This window comes from Amborella trichopoda, chromosome 2 (genome assembly GCF_054954075.1).
Source record: "Amborella trichopoda isolate Santa Cruz 75 chromosome 2, AtrichopodaSantaCruz75HAP2 v2.0, whole genome shotgun sequence".
In the NCBI taxonomy this organism is placed as follows: domain Eukaryota; kingdom Viridiplantae; phylum Streptophyta; class Magnoliopsida; order Amborellales; family Amborellaceae; genus Amborella; species Amborella trichopoda.
In genome coordinates this window covers 20,626,736-20,639,893 of record NC_142337.1, presented here as the reverse complement: position 1 = coordinate 20,639,893, position 13,158 = coordinate 20,626,736, and the positions used below count along the sequence as shown (strand labels likewise).

The 13,158-nt window shown below is 37.1% G+C and overlaps 1 protein-coding gene across 7 annotated transcripts in view; it reads left to right on the top strand.

Annotated features, from left to right (window-relative positions):
- Positions 1 to 13,158, top strand: part of LOC18445640 (TraB family protein) — a 72,611-nt gene that overhangs the window by 14,528 nt on the left and 44,925 nt on the right. For all 7 annotated transcript variants that reach the window (XR_016049394.1, XR_002282940.2, XR_002282939.2 and 4 more), the window contains exons 4-5: positions 9,836 to 9,922; positions 10,085 to 10,189. Coding sequence is in view for 4 of the 7 variants with exons in the window: in XM_088858294.1 (XP_088714420.1) it covers positions 9,836 to 9,922; positions 10,085 to 10,189 (192 nt within the window). In the remaining 3 variants the exon portion in view is untranslated. The remainder of the gene's footprint in view (positions 1 to 9,835; positions 9,923 to 10,084; positions 10,190 to 13,158) is intronic.

Here is a 13,158-nt window from a genome sequence, read left to right as displayed (position 1 = left end):
ATGGATATTGATTAATAAATAGCAATTATATTATAACCTTAAATCCGTCCCTGTTCTTGGGTGCCCACCTAAGCGGCTAGGCCTCCAAAATGCCTTGGCGGCCCGCCTACACTTTTTTTAACATTGCTTGGCATATAGCATAACCTAGAAGGGTTTGAGGGGTTACCCCTTGATGAGGTTGGATAGATGCCCAAGGTAGTTGGCCAAAGGACTAAGTGAACCTTAGTCTGATTGGTAGGCTTGAGGGGTTAAGGGCCAAATCCTCATCATGACGGCCACACAACATGTACAAATGATAGACATATTGGGTAGTGGACGCCATTGGGGACGTTGCTTGTACATGTGCGAGAGATAGCCCCTATGCACCACTTGCGATTGTGTAAAAGGTCAGTATGACCTTGGCTTATCCCTAGGTCGAAACCTGTAATCCGTAGACTAGGATTGTGTTCTCATCACCTATTGGCTGACTTTGGTAGTCTAATCATGAACCCCTGTGGAGTGTGGGTTATAGGAACTATTCGGTAAGTTTAAAAAGTGAGTATGGGACGTAGTCACTAGTAAAGATGGAGTACCTCAATGTTTACACATTGTCCTTAACGATGTTGGATTTGATTTCAATGCGATTAATTTTGAAATAATTATTTTTATTTTAAATGATTTTTAGAAAACTAAAATAAACTTTTAGAAATATCTGGATATTTTATTTCATCAAAATTGATTTTTAAATAAGCTAAAACTAAATTTTCAAGTATTTAAATATTCAAAGAAGAAAATAAAATAAGTAAGCTTTTCTTAAAATCATTTAATTCTAGCTATATTTTATTTTATATTATGAAGGCCCATAATACATTAGGCCCACCTTTTTAAGCTGACCTTGACAGGGGGTGTGGAGCCCACTATGCCTCCATTGAGTGGGACGCCCCACTTTTTCTTACTTTCCATATGATGTAGCTTGTACATTAAGCCATGCAAATTGATTTGAATGAAATGAAAAGTTTTTTGAAAAGAGGTTAATTGATTTCAAAAAGGGAATGAGTAGAGATTGATTGAAAATAAAATGAAACATGTCATACACTTTCTCTACACAATATTTGATGGGATTAGGTTAGGGAAGTTGAGGGATAAGGTTCTAGCACCTTCCATTAGATCATACTGGCTGATCTATGGATTGTATGCCTAAAGTCTCTCACCTCACAGGTCACCTATGGTCAATGGTTTAGATGGAATCTCATAAGGATGGCTAAACCCTAAAAACTCTAACCGTTTCCATACCTCAATATATCATCTAAATGGGGTCATCTCACTACACCGGAGCCTTGAGCTCTCTTTCTCTCTCTTAATAGGTGGCACGCCACCCACTCTTTCTCTTTACTCCTCTCTCTCTATCATAAATACTCTCTTAAAGATTAAGGAAAGGGGCACACCTTTAGGGTTTCATACAAGCAAGAGGGGGCACGACCCATGTAGATTGAGAAGAAAGGAAGGCCCATGTTCGTGTTCCTACTCTCAAGTGCTAAGTAAGGGTTTAGCCTAACTTCCCATTTGCTGAGATTTATGAAAGACCTAGATCTCGTGCGCCATTGATGGAGGAGACCCAATGTGGGGTGTGGAAAGTCTATTAGAGGGAATCTTTTGGCATATTGTCTTATTTTATGCTTTCTTATGTTTTCTTGTTCCCAATCTCAATTGATATAATTTGATTATGTAATTATGAGGTTTTGAAAATTGACAGCAAGTGAGAATCCGCATTTTGTTTTCCTTTCATTTCTTGGAGTTTCAATTGTAATACTTGGATATATGTAAGTGTTCTAGCCTGTATTGCAAATTCCCAATCTCAATTGATATAATTTGATTATGTAATTATGAGGTTTTGAAAATTGACAGCAAGTGAGAATCCGCATTTTGTTTTCCTTTCATTTCTTGGAGTTTCAATTGTAATACTTGGATATATGTAAGTGTTCTAGCCTGTATTGCAAAAGAAAAACATCAGTATCCTAAAAAACGCCGGGCAGCATCTAGGCATGGCAACATAGGTTGATGAAGAGGGATAGGGGGCAGGGGACTATGACTATACATCATAAAATATTAAAAATCCCATAATCCAAAAAGTTCGGAACCCTTGTATATTCATAACAGATAGACTACTAGCACAAACAAAAATACGGTATAATAGTAATCAATAAATTAATAATACAGACACAATCCATATTCCATGCTCCGTAGACCATACTCCACGCTCGATTGTTCATATCATTCTATAATCCCTATTTCCATACATTGATGCAACCATACAGGCATACACATAAGAGTAGATAGTAGAACCTTGAAAATAGGAAAAAGAAAATATACAGTTTAAGACTCAAGACTAAGAGTCAAATGTCATTAGTCATTATCAGAAAAAGTAGGGTAAGCTTCATCATATGCATCAGATTTAAGGCCATCATCAGAATCATCTCCCTCTTGAATATATTGCTCGCTGCCTGTTTCTTGTGAATTTGCCTCTTACTATTCTTCTACCCCCCTCTTACTCTGTGCAGATTATGCCCTAGGAGTCTCGGCTGCTCTACCTGGTCCTCGTCACCTTTTTTTTGCTTTTTGTGTTTCACTGAACTCAAGTATTGCTTAATCTTTGCCCTGGTAGCCTAAAGACCATTTTTACACGTGGCAACATCCCCCTTCATACTGGCAACGTGTTTCTTGAACCGGTAAACATCCCCATTAGTATCCTTTCCACAATAATAGAATTTATATAATTTTTATCATTCACATTCAGGTTATGACCATACTTCCAACCCGGATCACCACTTATAGAAGAACCTGGAGAAGATATTTCCCTTTAACAAGGCTCATTTTCTTCCTTTTTTGGTTTTACTAAATTCAAATATTGTCTAATTTCATCCCTCAATAACCTTTTTACAAGAAGCAACATTTCCTTTAATACGGGCTAGGTGTTTCGTGAATTGATTAATACCCCCATTGGTATCTTTTTTACAAAAATTACACCTTATACAATTTTTGTCGTTTGATTTCGGGTTATAACCGTACTTCCAACCTAGATCACCTCTAGAACAACCAGAAATTAAACCTTATACAATTTTTGTTCCTGTTTGTGTTTTATTGAGCTCATATATTGCTTAATCTCCTCTCAGATAGTTTCAGGAACATTTTTACATAAAGCAACATTCCCCGTAATACCGGCAATGTGGTTTTTGAACTAGTTTATATCCGCATTATTCTCTTTTGTCCCAATAATTGCATCTTATACGATTTTTTCATTTGGATTTGGGTTATAACTGTATTTCCAACCTGGAGCACCACTTCTAAAAGAACCCGAAGAAGACATTGAAACAACATGCAAAATCTCAAATATGAAGATTTTTTAATTAACTATTTTACTCGATCTTCAATCTTCAATGTTTGAAATGTTTTTCAAAAGCCCGTTAATAGGCTTAAAAAACCATCAAAATCAAATCCAAGCTAAAAAGGCGATGTTTGGGTTGATTTTTCAAAACTCTAAAATATCCAATCGATCTCTTAGAAATGTGAAAAAGTGAATTTTTTCCCACTCTAAAGGTAAACAAAGGGGTTTAGGTCACACAATAACCTAAACCTCGCATTTTTCGTTAATTTAGGGGTAAAAACACAAAAAATACCCCTCGACGAGTGGCATTTTCACCCTTGGTAGGGCGCAGAACCTGGGTGCCCCCCTAGGCGGGGTCCCAGGTGCTCAGGCTGCTGCCCAGAACACTCGCCTAGGCTTGGGTGATGCGCTCAACCCCCTGGCCTGCCTAGACGTTAGGCGGGTTGCTTTCTGAAACAATGAACTACATAGATCGTGCTGGTTCACATCATTGTTCCAAAAGGCAGACCACCTAGGTCGTCCAGAGGGCCTGGATGCTTTGCCCATGCCTAGGCGACCAAAATAACCGGTCCTGGGCCTAGGCCTCGCCATGGAGTGGAAATGCCCCTCGTTGAGGGGCATTTTTGGGTTATCTTAGAAAAATAAGAGGGGACAAGGTAGATTTTTTATTTATTTCAAATCTAAACCCCATTAGAGCCTATTTTAGAGAGGAAAACCTAAAAAAACTAGATCTTTGTGATTTTAGTAGGATCGAAGGGTTTATCAAAGCTACAAGAAATCGATCTAAACATTACCCGTTGATATTAGATGTAGTTTTGGAGGGTTTTATAAGTCTATTAAAGGTTAAAAAACATCTGAGGTGGAAGTTTGAAGATCGAGCAATTAATGTCGGTGAAAAATAAAATTTCGTAAATTGCTTTCATTATTTTGAGATGCCTTCTTCGGAATTTAATAGAACTGATGATTCGGGTTGGAAATATGGCTATAACCCCAATTCTTTGGATAAAAATTGGATAAGGTGTAATTATGATGAAAAGGATGCAAATAGGGGCAGAAACCGGTTTAAGAAACATCTTGTAGGTATCGGGGGGATATTGCCTCATGTAAAGAAGTTCGTGATGCTATTAGAGAGGAGATATAAAAATCATGAGTATTGTAAAAAATGTAAAGGAGGAGAGAGATGCATCCATAGCAGAGCTGAGGTCTAGGGTTTGTGTCAACTTCGATGATTATGATAGTGATTCGGAGGATGTTAAGAGGTAGAACAACTTGCCCTATCCTCGACTAGGGGGAAGGGAAAAGGAATTGTACTTGGTTCTGAGAGTAGGGGGCCTACCCGGGTTAGAGGGCCTATGGATTGTTTTTTGTCCCTTCCTGACTTTGAGGTTGCAGGAGAGAAAACAAAGAAGCCAACAACTATTGAAAATAGAATAAAAAAGGAATACAAAGATAGAGCTGCACAGTAACCCCATATGAGCTTTTAGAGCCTCTTTTGAAAACATTGGTGATCGTCACGAGGGAGATTGTTGAGGTTCAGAAAGATGCATGAGCTCAGTATAGGGTTTCTGTTATGACTGATTCTTGGAGTGATAAAAAGAGAAGGAAGATGAATTTCCCAGTGACTTGTTCTTTAGGAACTGTTTTTTTGTGGTTTATTATTGTCTCTTATAACCATGATACCCATTACATATTTGAAGTGATGGAGAAAGGAATCAAGGAGGTTGGGGAGCAACATATTATACAAGTTGTCACAAATAATGCTGTTCCTAATGTTGTTGCTGCTAATTTGTTGTGCGTAGCTTATCCTAGTATGTTTTGAACATCATGCGCAACACACTGTATGGCCTCATGCTTGAGACTCTTGGCGGTTTGAGCGATATTTCAGGTGCAGTTAAGAAGGCAAAGTAAGTTACGACTTTTATTTATAGCCACACCCTAACCCTTAACATGATGCTTAGATTTACAAAGCAGAAAGAGATTGTAGGGCCCGGGGTCACGAGATTTGCTATCTAGTACCTATGCCTAGATAGCATACATTTGAGAAGAGTCCAGTTCAGGCAAATATTTATCTCAGATGAGTGGAGAGCATGCAAATGATCCAAGGATTAGAAATGGAAGAAGGTGAGAGATATTTTCCTTTCTAATGCTCTTTGACGAGGGGTGAAGGGCGCTTTTAAGGTATTTTTTTCCTCTTGTCAAAGTCCTTCATATGGTTGATAGTGACAAGCCCTCCATGGATTACATAAGAGAGAGATATCCCATAATTTAGATGATGATATGAGCCGCTATGTACATGTTTGGAAGATTATTGCTGAAAAGTGGGATAGGCAGCTACATCGACCATTACATGCAGCTGGTTATTATTTGAAACCCAGGTTTTTTTTTATGCTAATAGGGATATACACACAAATGACATAATTATGACTGGATTTAATAAGTGTGTAGATGTGCAGCCAATTGGTGGAGCGAACATGAATGTAGTGCTCCAAATTTACAAAAGTTGGCTATTCGGATCTTGTGCCTAACCACTACCTCATTTGGCTATGAGCGGAATTGGAATACTCTTGAGATTGTAATTTAGTTTACAATTTACTAATTTGTATTAGTACTTTAGTATTTACTAGTTGCTTAGTCTTAGTTGGTAGTTACTTTTGTCAGTTGTAAATTTGTAGTTTTGTAGTATTATATATTTAATTATTAATAGTAATTAGTGTTATTTGATTTTATTAGATTCATACAAAAAAAAGGAACAAGCTTGAATCAAAGAGGCTCAATGACCTAGTCTATGTCAAGTAAATCGAAACTTGAAGGACAGGTTTGCTAGGAGAGATAAGAGAGGCTTCTTCAGATCAAAAAATATGGATAATGCTATGGAGTGGTTGGTTGGTGATGATGTGCTCGAGGCCTAGGGACATCAGTTGACCCTCCTATGGCCACTAGATCTTCTTTCCAGAGGACGAAGGTGCAGGAGGAAGCAGAGGCAGCTTCAGAAGAGATAGAGGAGGACGACCATTTTTTCGAGGAGGGAAATAATTCCGATGATTATGGCCTGGACACTGATGCATGTAATGCAGATGCAGTTGACCCTACTTTTTTTGATGATGAGTGATGATTGAAGACTCTTTTTAGACTTCAAGTATATTTTTTTCATTTTTGTTTCCTCCTCTTTCTTATGTACTATTGTTTCTAAACTTTTAAGTTTTAACTACGTGTGGTCCAAAGATAATTGGATATGGACTTATGGAGTATGGAGGAGTGCATGTGCTATGTGGATGTGGACTATAAATATTTGATGTGTCCCCTAACCCTTATGTGTTATTTCTTATTCTCTTTCATTTTCTTGATGATGAATTAATGTCTTGCCTCAAATATGAATTTTTTTAATATGCTTCAATATGTATTTTTTAATATGTGTCAATTTGAAATGCACGGAATTATGGACAAAAATGTCTCAATATGTATTGTTTAATTTTTTACACAAAATCTGACCTTCAAACAACTTTTCTTTCTACTGGGCCTTCTAGCTTCTGGTGCCTGCCTAGGTTCTAGGAGGCTTGGCCCCCCCAGGCTGCCTAAGCGCCGCCTGGAATTTTTGGAACACTGGTTCACATCATCCACTTTTACATACCGCTCTGGAAAATCGCTTCTGCACTACAGGGAAGGTAGTCTCCTTCTGCAATTTTTAAATTTTGGAATCTCATTGTGAGTTACAAGGGATCTAGATTCCTAGCACTTTAGTATGGTATGGCAGTATATAACAATATGGTATGGTATAGTTATCTAGCAATGTGGAATAACATAGTAGTATATATTTTATATTATAGTACATATTTTTTAGCTGTATATAATAAATTTGGCTATAGTAGCATATAGTCTAATACAGTAGAATACAATCAGTAGTATAGTGTTGTAGTATAGTACAATAGTATATACTAAACTACCATACTAGTTAATTGCTCTAAAAGACCTTGATTTTTACCCAGTTGGAGGTTGGTCCTCTATAATTTATCCTTTGATCCTAGTTAAGTTTGTATCGAGCTCCCCCACATATTGGGATCACGATTTCTAGATTTCAGGGTGTATTTATCACAATCCCTGCCATAGGGTGCTTTCAGCTTCTCATGATCCCCCCGTCCTAATCTAGATTCTGTAACTATGGTGCCCACTCCATATATGAAAATTCCCAAGTGAATTCAAAAAAATTTGATTGAAACTTTTGTTCTTTACACTCACCCTAGGAATCTAGATTCTAAGGTTCATAGGTCATGAGAATTGGTGGTGAAGAGTGGTTCTCTAGAGGAGCTTCAATATCTACAGAAGCCTTCTAGAGTTTGATGAATTGGCATTGCAAGCAAATGTTAAAAAACAGGGATTCGGGCGCCTAGGCGGTTTGGGTGCTTAGCCGCCTAGGAGGTCAGGCACCCGCCTAGACGGGCGCCCAAGGACGGGGTGCCCTCACCAATATAAACAACCCCCCCCCCCCCCTTCAGCCTTAGGGAGTTTTTAGGGCAATTTTAGAGCCTCAAACTCCTCGTTGTAACAGTTTTTGCAAAACTTGCACTTGATCCTATTCTTGTGAAGAGGATTTGGACAAGTTCCATACTTCCAACTTCGATCAGTTTGCCTACTTGATGCATTAGAAGCCATTATCCTCAATGAATAATAATTGATCGAGTGTCAATCAATGTGATTTAGAATCAATCACCTAATCAACAAACCTGTAAAATACATAAGATTAAAGAATTAAGTCACTAAGACACTCACTATTACTTTACAATAAGCCTTAAATGAATAACTGTATATGTAAGACATTTTAAGACTTTAGTTTCACTTTCACATAAGACTTAACCCATTAAGATATCACATAATCAATTATTTCTTAAATGAACTAAAACAAAAAAAATAGAATATCAAAATAAGACACATTGTATAAAAAAGGAATCAATTATTCGTAAAAGAATACGATATATGCTCCATTTCATTATCCAAGTGAGAAAAAATCCAATAAATCACCAAAAAAATCAATCTTTTAACTACAAACATGTAAATATACCATAAAAGTAAAAAAAGTTAAAGAAAAAAGCCCATGACTAATAACATAATATGTTGTAGCAAAATAAAATCAAAACCCTCTTTCAAATATGATAATACTTTAGAAATATCAAAATCAAATCGATGCCGGTGCAAACCTCATCTATTGGGTCTCCAAAAGTTATCAAAATAAACTATTAGAAGCTCCAAATCCACCCACAAACTATTGCTTTCGTTTTGGGAAGAAATCGAGAAATAAAAAAAATATCAATCTTTCGATAAATCACAAAATAGTGGTTTTTGAGGGGTTTTTCTCACCCTAATTGCTATGGATTTTCTACTGGGGGTTTAGAATACGCCCTAAAACCCCTTCGCCCTCTTTTTAAGGGTAAAAAATTACTTATTTTACCCTCACTGAGGGTTATTTTTCAGCCGCACGCAAGTTGTCACGGGACGGCACCTAGGTGGGTGCCTAGACAATAGCGCCTAGGCGGTGCCCAGAAGCAAAAATGCCTAATGTGCCCACCCAGACTGCGCCTAAGCGTTTTGAAAAGTTTTTAGCTTGAGCGGCCGCCTAGGCAGTCGGGCGGCGAAATTTTCGAACATTGATTGCAAGAATGTGACATCCTTCTGAGATTATGGGGTGAACCTATGTGGGTGAATGGATGAAGTTAAGACAGAAGACAATGGGTAGAAGGCCCAAAAGGTGCAAAATGATTCAACTGTGGGCCTTATTCATGGGTGGTGAGTTGAGATGTTTGATTTATGGAGAACCATGGGCTTTATTTTTTGTGTGAAGGATATGTTTGTTTTTTTGTTTTTTGCTTTCTTGTCCTTTTTGGGTTGGGGGGTGGAGTTTGGGTTCTTTATTATTTGTGGTCATCCTGCACAGTCTGCTTGCTCCTTGTCACAAGGACGGATTGCTTTGATTTGTTAAGTTCTATCTTATATGGTATATTCAATTCTATTTTCTTATATAGCATCTCCATTTCCATTGCTTTCATGGGTGATCATCTGACATGATCATCCTGCACTGTCTGCTTGTCAAAGGATGGATATTTAGTAGAGTCGATTGTATTTTCTGAAATAGCATCTCCATTTAACTTAATGTTTACAACGAAGTATGTGCATGCTTAAAAATTTCAGGTCTTCTAATTTCTTTGCATGTATTACCTACGTTTGTACTCCTATTGCCTGCACGTTTTTTACAGTACTTGAAGGAAATGTTGTTTATGATGTGCAGTACATTTCTTATTGATGTGCTTAACATAAATGAATGTTACCTGAAAGCTTCAGCATAAAAATTTGTTCTCTGTATTTCTTTTCCTATGGGTTGTAGTTTTCTTCCTGGACGCTTGTTGACCTAATTCATTTTCAGCATGGTGTTATGAAGTTCAAGTTTTGTGGATTAAAGTAGTTGTGCTCGTCTCTTGAACTTTACAGGTCCCAAGTATGAATGATATGATCGACATGTGGAGGAAAAAGAAGATGAATGCTTTAGGAATTATGTATAGCTGGTTTCTTGCCAAGGTATTGTTTCCAATTTTTACTATGCAAGAGTGGTATTTTTTAGATTTTAGTGCCTCGGCATCTGAATTCAAGATATTTACTCTTTGTTACCTTGTGCTCTTTATGATAAATTTTTATGTCAATCCAATAATGCCACATTTTTGTAAATAAATTTTCAACTAGGCTGCTGAGACACTGGAAGTCTTACCTGGCTCTGAGTTTCGTATTGCGTATGAAGAAGCAGTGAGTTATGGAGCCAAGGTTATTCTTGGTGACCGTCCTGTCCATGTAAGTTAGCGCTTGGGTGTTACTGCATATATAAATGTCTAGAAGAGGAAGTAGGAAGGAAATAAACTATGCTCCTTAGAATTTGTCTGCTGATTGTGGGCTGTTGCCATTTAACTTGAGATCCCATATTTTGCTTGTGGAGATGCATCAAAATGCTGCTTCATATAACTAGAAACCTCTGGAGTAAATTGTCTCCTCTAATTGTTCTTTGCTTATTATTATTACCCTCAGTAGCAGGACTATTATAATTTTCAATCTGGAGGAATACTTTCTTCCAATGGTGAAAAATACGGATTTCATATATCAAATATTAATTTGCCATTGAAGTACTTAAGAGTCTGAAAGTCAAATAAAAAAAGAAAAAAAATGCCCAATATTCCAGCACCCATTTTCCAAAACCAGTATTCCAGAATATCAGTTCATCATTGCCAAGTGAAACAAAGAAAAAGGAAAAAAAGTCCAACTCCATACTCCCAATTTAAAAAAAAACTCAAACAAGAATCTTTTATTTGGGGAGTCTCTCTCTCTCTCTCTCTATTACAAGCAAAGTAGGTTTTGGGGGGGGGGTTAAAATGCCCATCTAAACTGTTCCCCCTCTTTGAGGGGGGAAAATGACTTTTTTTCCTTCGGCAGTTGGCATATTTCCGCTCTGTTGTCGAAGGGCACTGGGTGCCGCTTAGGTGCCCGCCAATGCGCAAACCGCCTAGGCACTCTGCCTAGGTCCTTACGCGGGCGGGGAAAGGCCTTTGGTCTTCTCCTAAGTTTTAAGACGCCAGTTTGAGTGGGCCAATGATAGTGTTTAGTGGTTGTGATAACAACTACCATTTATTTGAGCCTTATTTTTTAACATTAAGTTTCAGCGTATTTATGTTTAATTAACATGGACCATGAAAATGACAAATACATGCAATTATGTAGAAAATGAGCATACAGCTCCTTGGAACGGAGAGACCAAAGTATAAAATAAGAGCAGACCAGTCCATCGTGACTGCAGGGACTACTTACTACACATGTCTGGCCCTCATGAGACTCTACTCTTGTCCTTATTCAAGAAAACCAAGTTCCCATAAATTTCATTTTCATGAATGCATCTTGTAGTTGTTTATATAAACATGCAAATATTCTCCAATTTGAAAATTTCTAGTTTCCTTTCAGTTTCAGTTGTCATTTAACTGTTTGTCTATTGCCAATATGATACTTGATATTTGTGTGTACTATATATATTGTTTTAGTTGTAATATTTGTTGTTTATCCATATAATGTGTCCACACTAATATCACATGCATAATAAGGTTATAAGAGTAAAATAGTCTTAGCACTGATATATATGTGTGTGTGTGTGCATGCATACATACAGACATATACATGTACATATAGAACGGGTCGGCACATAACAGATGTGGTTGGACAACCGAACTTTAACTGTTTCTTAGGTAATATGGTACTTGGTATTTGTGTTTATTAGACATTGTTTTAGTTGTAATATTTGTTGTTTATCCATATAATGTGTACACTTTAATATCACATGCCCAATAAGGGTATAAGAGTAAAATACTCGTAGCACTGGTATATATATGTGTGGGTGTGTGCATATATACACACATATGCATATACATATAGAACGGGTCAGCACAGAACAAATGTGGTTGGACCATAGTTGTTGGAAACGCCTGGGAACTTGAATCGTTTCAGGAACCGAAATCGCGGCCGGCTACAAGATTCCTGTCTTAGGAATTGTTGTCCGTACAATAGGAATCGCTAGGAACGAGATTCTTAGTTTTTGAGAATCGTGTTTTGATCAAAATAGATCCAAGTTCCATCCACATGAAATCGAGATTTTGTCCTCCTTGGAATCGAGATTCGTATTCCCTTGGAATCGACACTCCCGGAGTCAAGATTTATTACTATGCAGAATCGAGTTACTAACACATGGAATAGAGATATGTTGTTGTTTCGAATCGTGATTCTAACATATTTGAAATCAAGTTTCTGAAGTATATGGATAAGAGATCTATGCCCGTTTGAGATCGAGATTTGCAATAATATGGAATATGGAATGGGTTTGACGACCCCTACCGGGAATCGAGATTTCATTTTTATGGAGAAGGAAACCATAAGCACATCTTGAGCCCCATCAACATTAGAACCTATATTGCATGTCTCTTATTAGATGGTTTCCCAAATTTTAAAGTGATTGTGTTGACTATTGAACTTACAGTCATTATATACAAAATACAAGTATTTCTAAATTATGATTTTGACTTCATTATTATAAAGACAAAATAGGATTATGTCTATGCCAGGGTTTACTTTTAATTGTATGTGTTGTATTTACTAGCTATATTTTAAATTTAAAGTAAAGGCCATCCAGGGTGGCACAAGTAAAATAATGAAACCCTGAAACCATTAGAAGCATTCAAAGGAAGATTTCTACTCCAATTGACGTGGAATTAAGATTTAATCCTCGTTGGAATCTAGATTCGATATATTTGGGAACGTCTACCCACAATTAATGGGTTCAAGTTTTTAAAGATGTGTTGGATGGAGATTCTGGAATTGAGGAATCGAGTTTCCTTGGTTTCGGTAGATGGTTTCTAAAGATGTGTTGAATAGAGATTTCGAAATTAAGGAATCGAGTTTCTTTGGTTCCGAAAAATGGTTTCTAAAGATGTGTCGAATCTGAAAGTGGATACAAAGACTAGAGAAAATTTTCAAGTCGAAAAACAAGGCAAAATGGACACGTTCAACAAGCCACTTGCTAAAAACCAAGCTAAGTGCATAAGTTGTAGTCCTTTTGCATAACAATTACAACCATTTCTAGCGTTGAATAACCACTGTAAATAAACTCAAATACCAACCCCTTATGGGGTAATTACATATAAAGCAAGACTAGCTTATGAATTACACTTTCATAGCACAAATTATATAAACTATGTCCCAAAGCTTAAATACATTATGCAACTAATCTA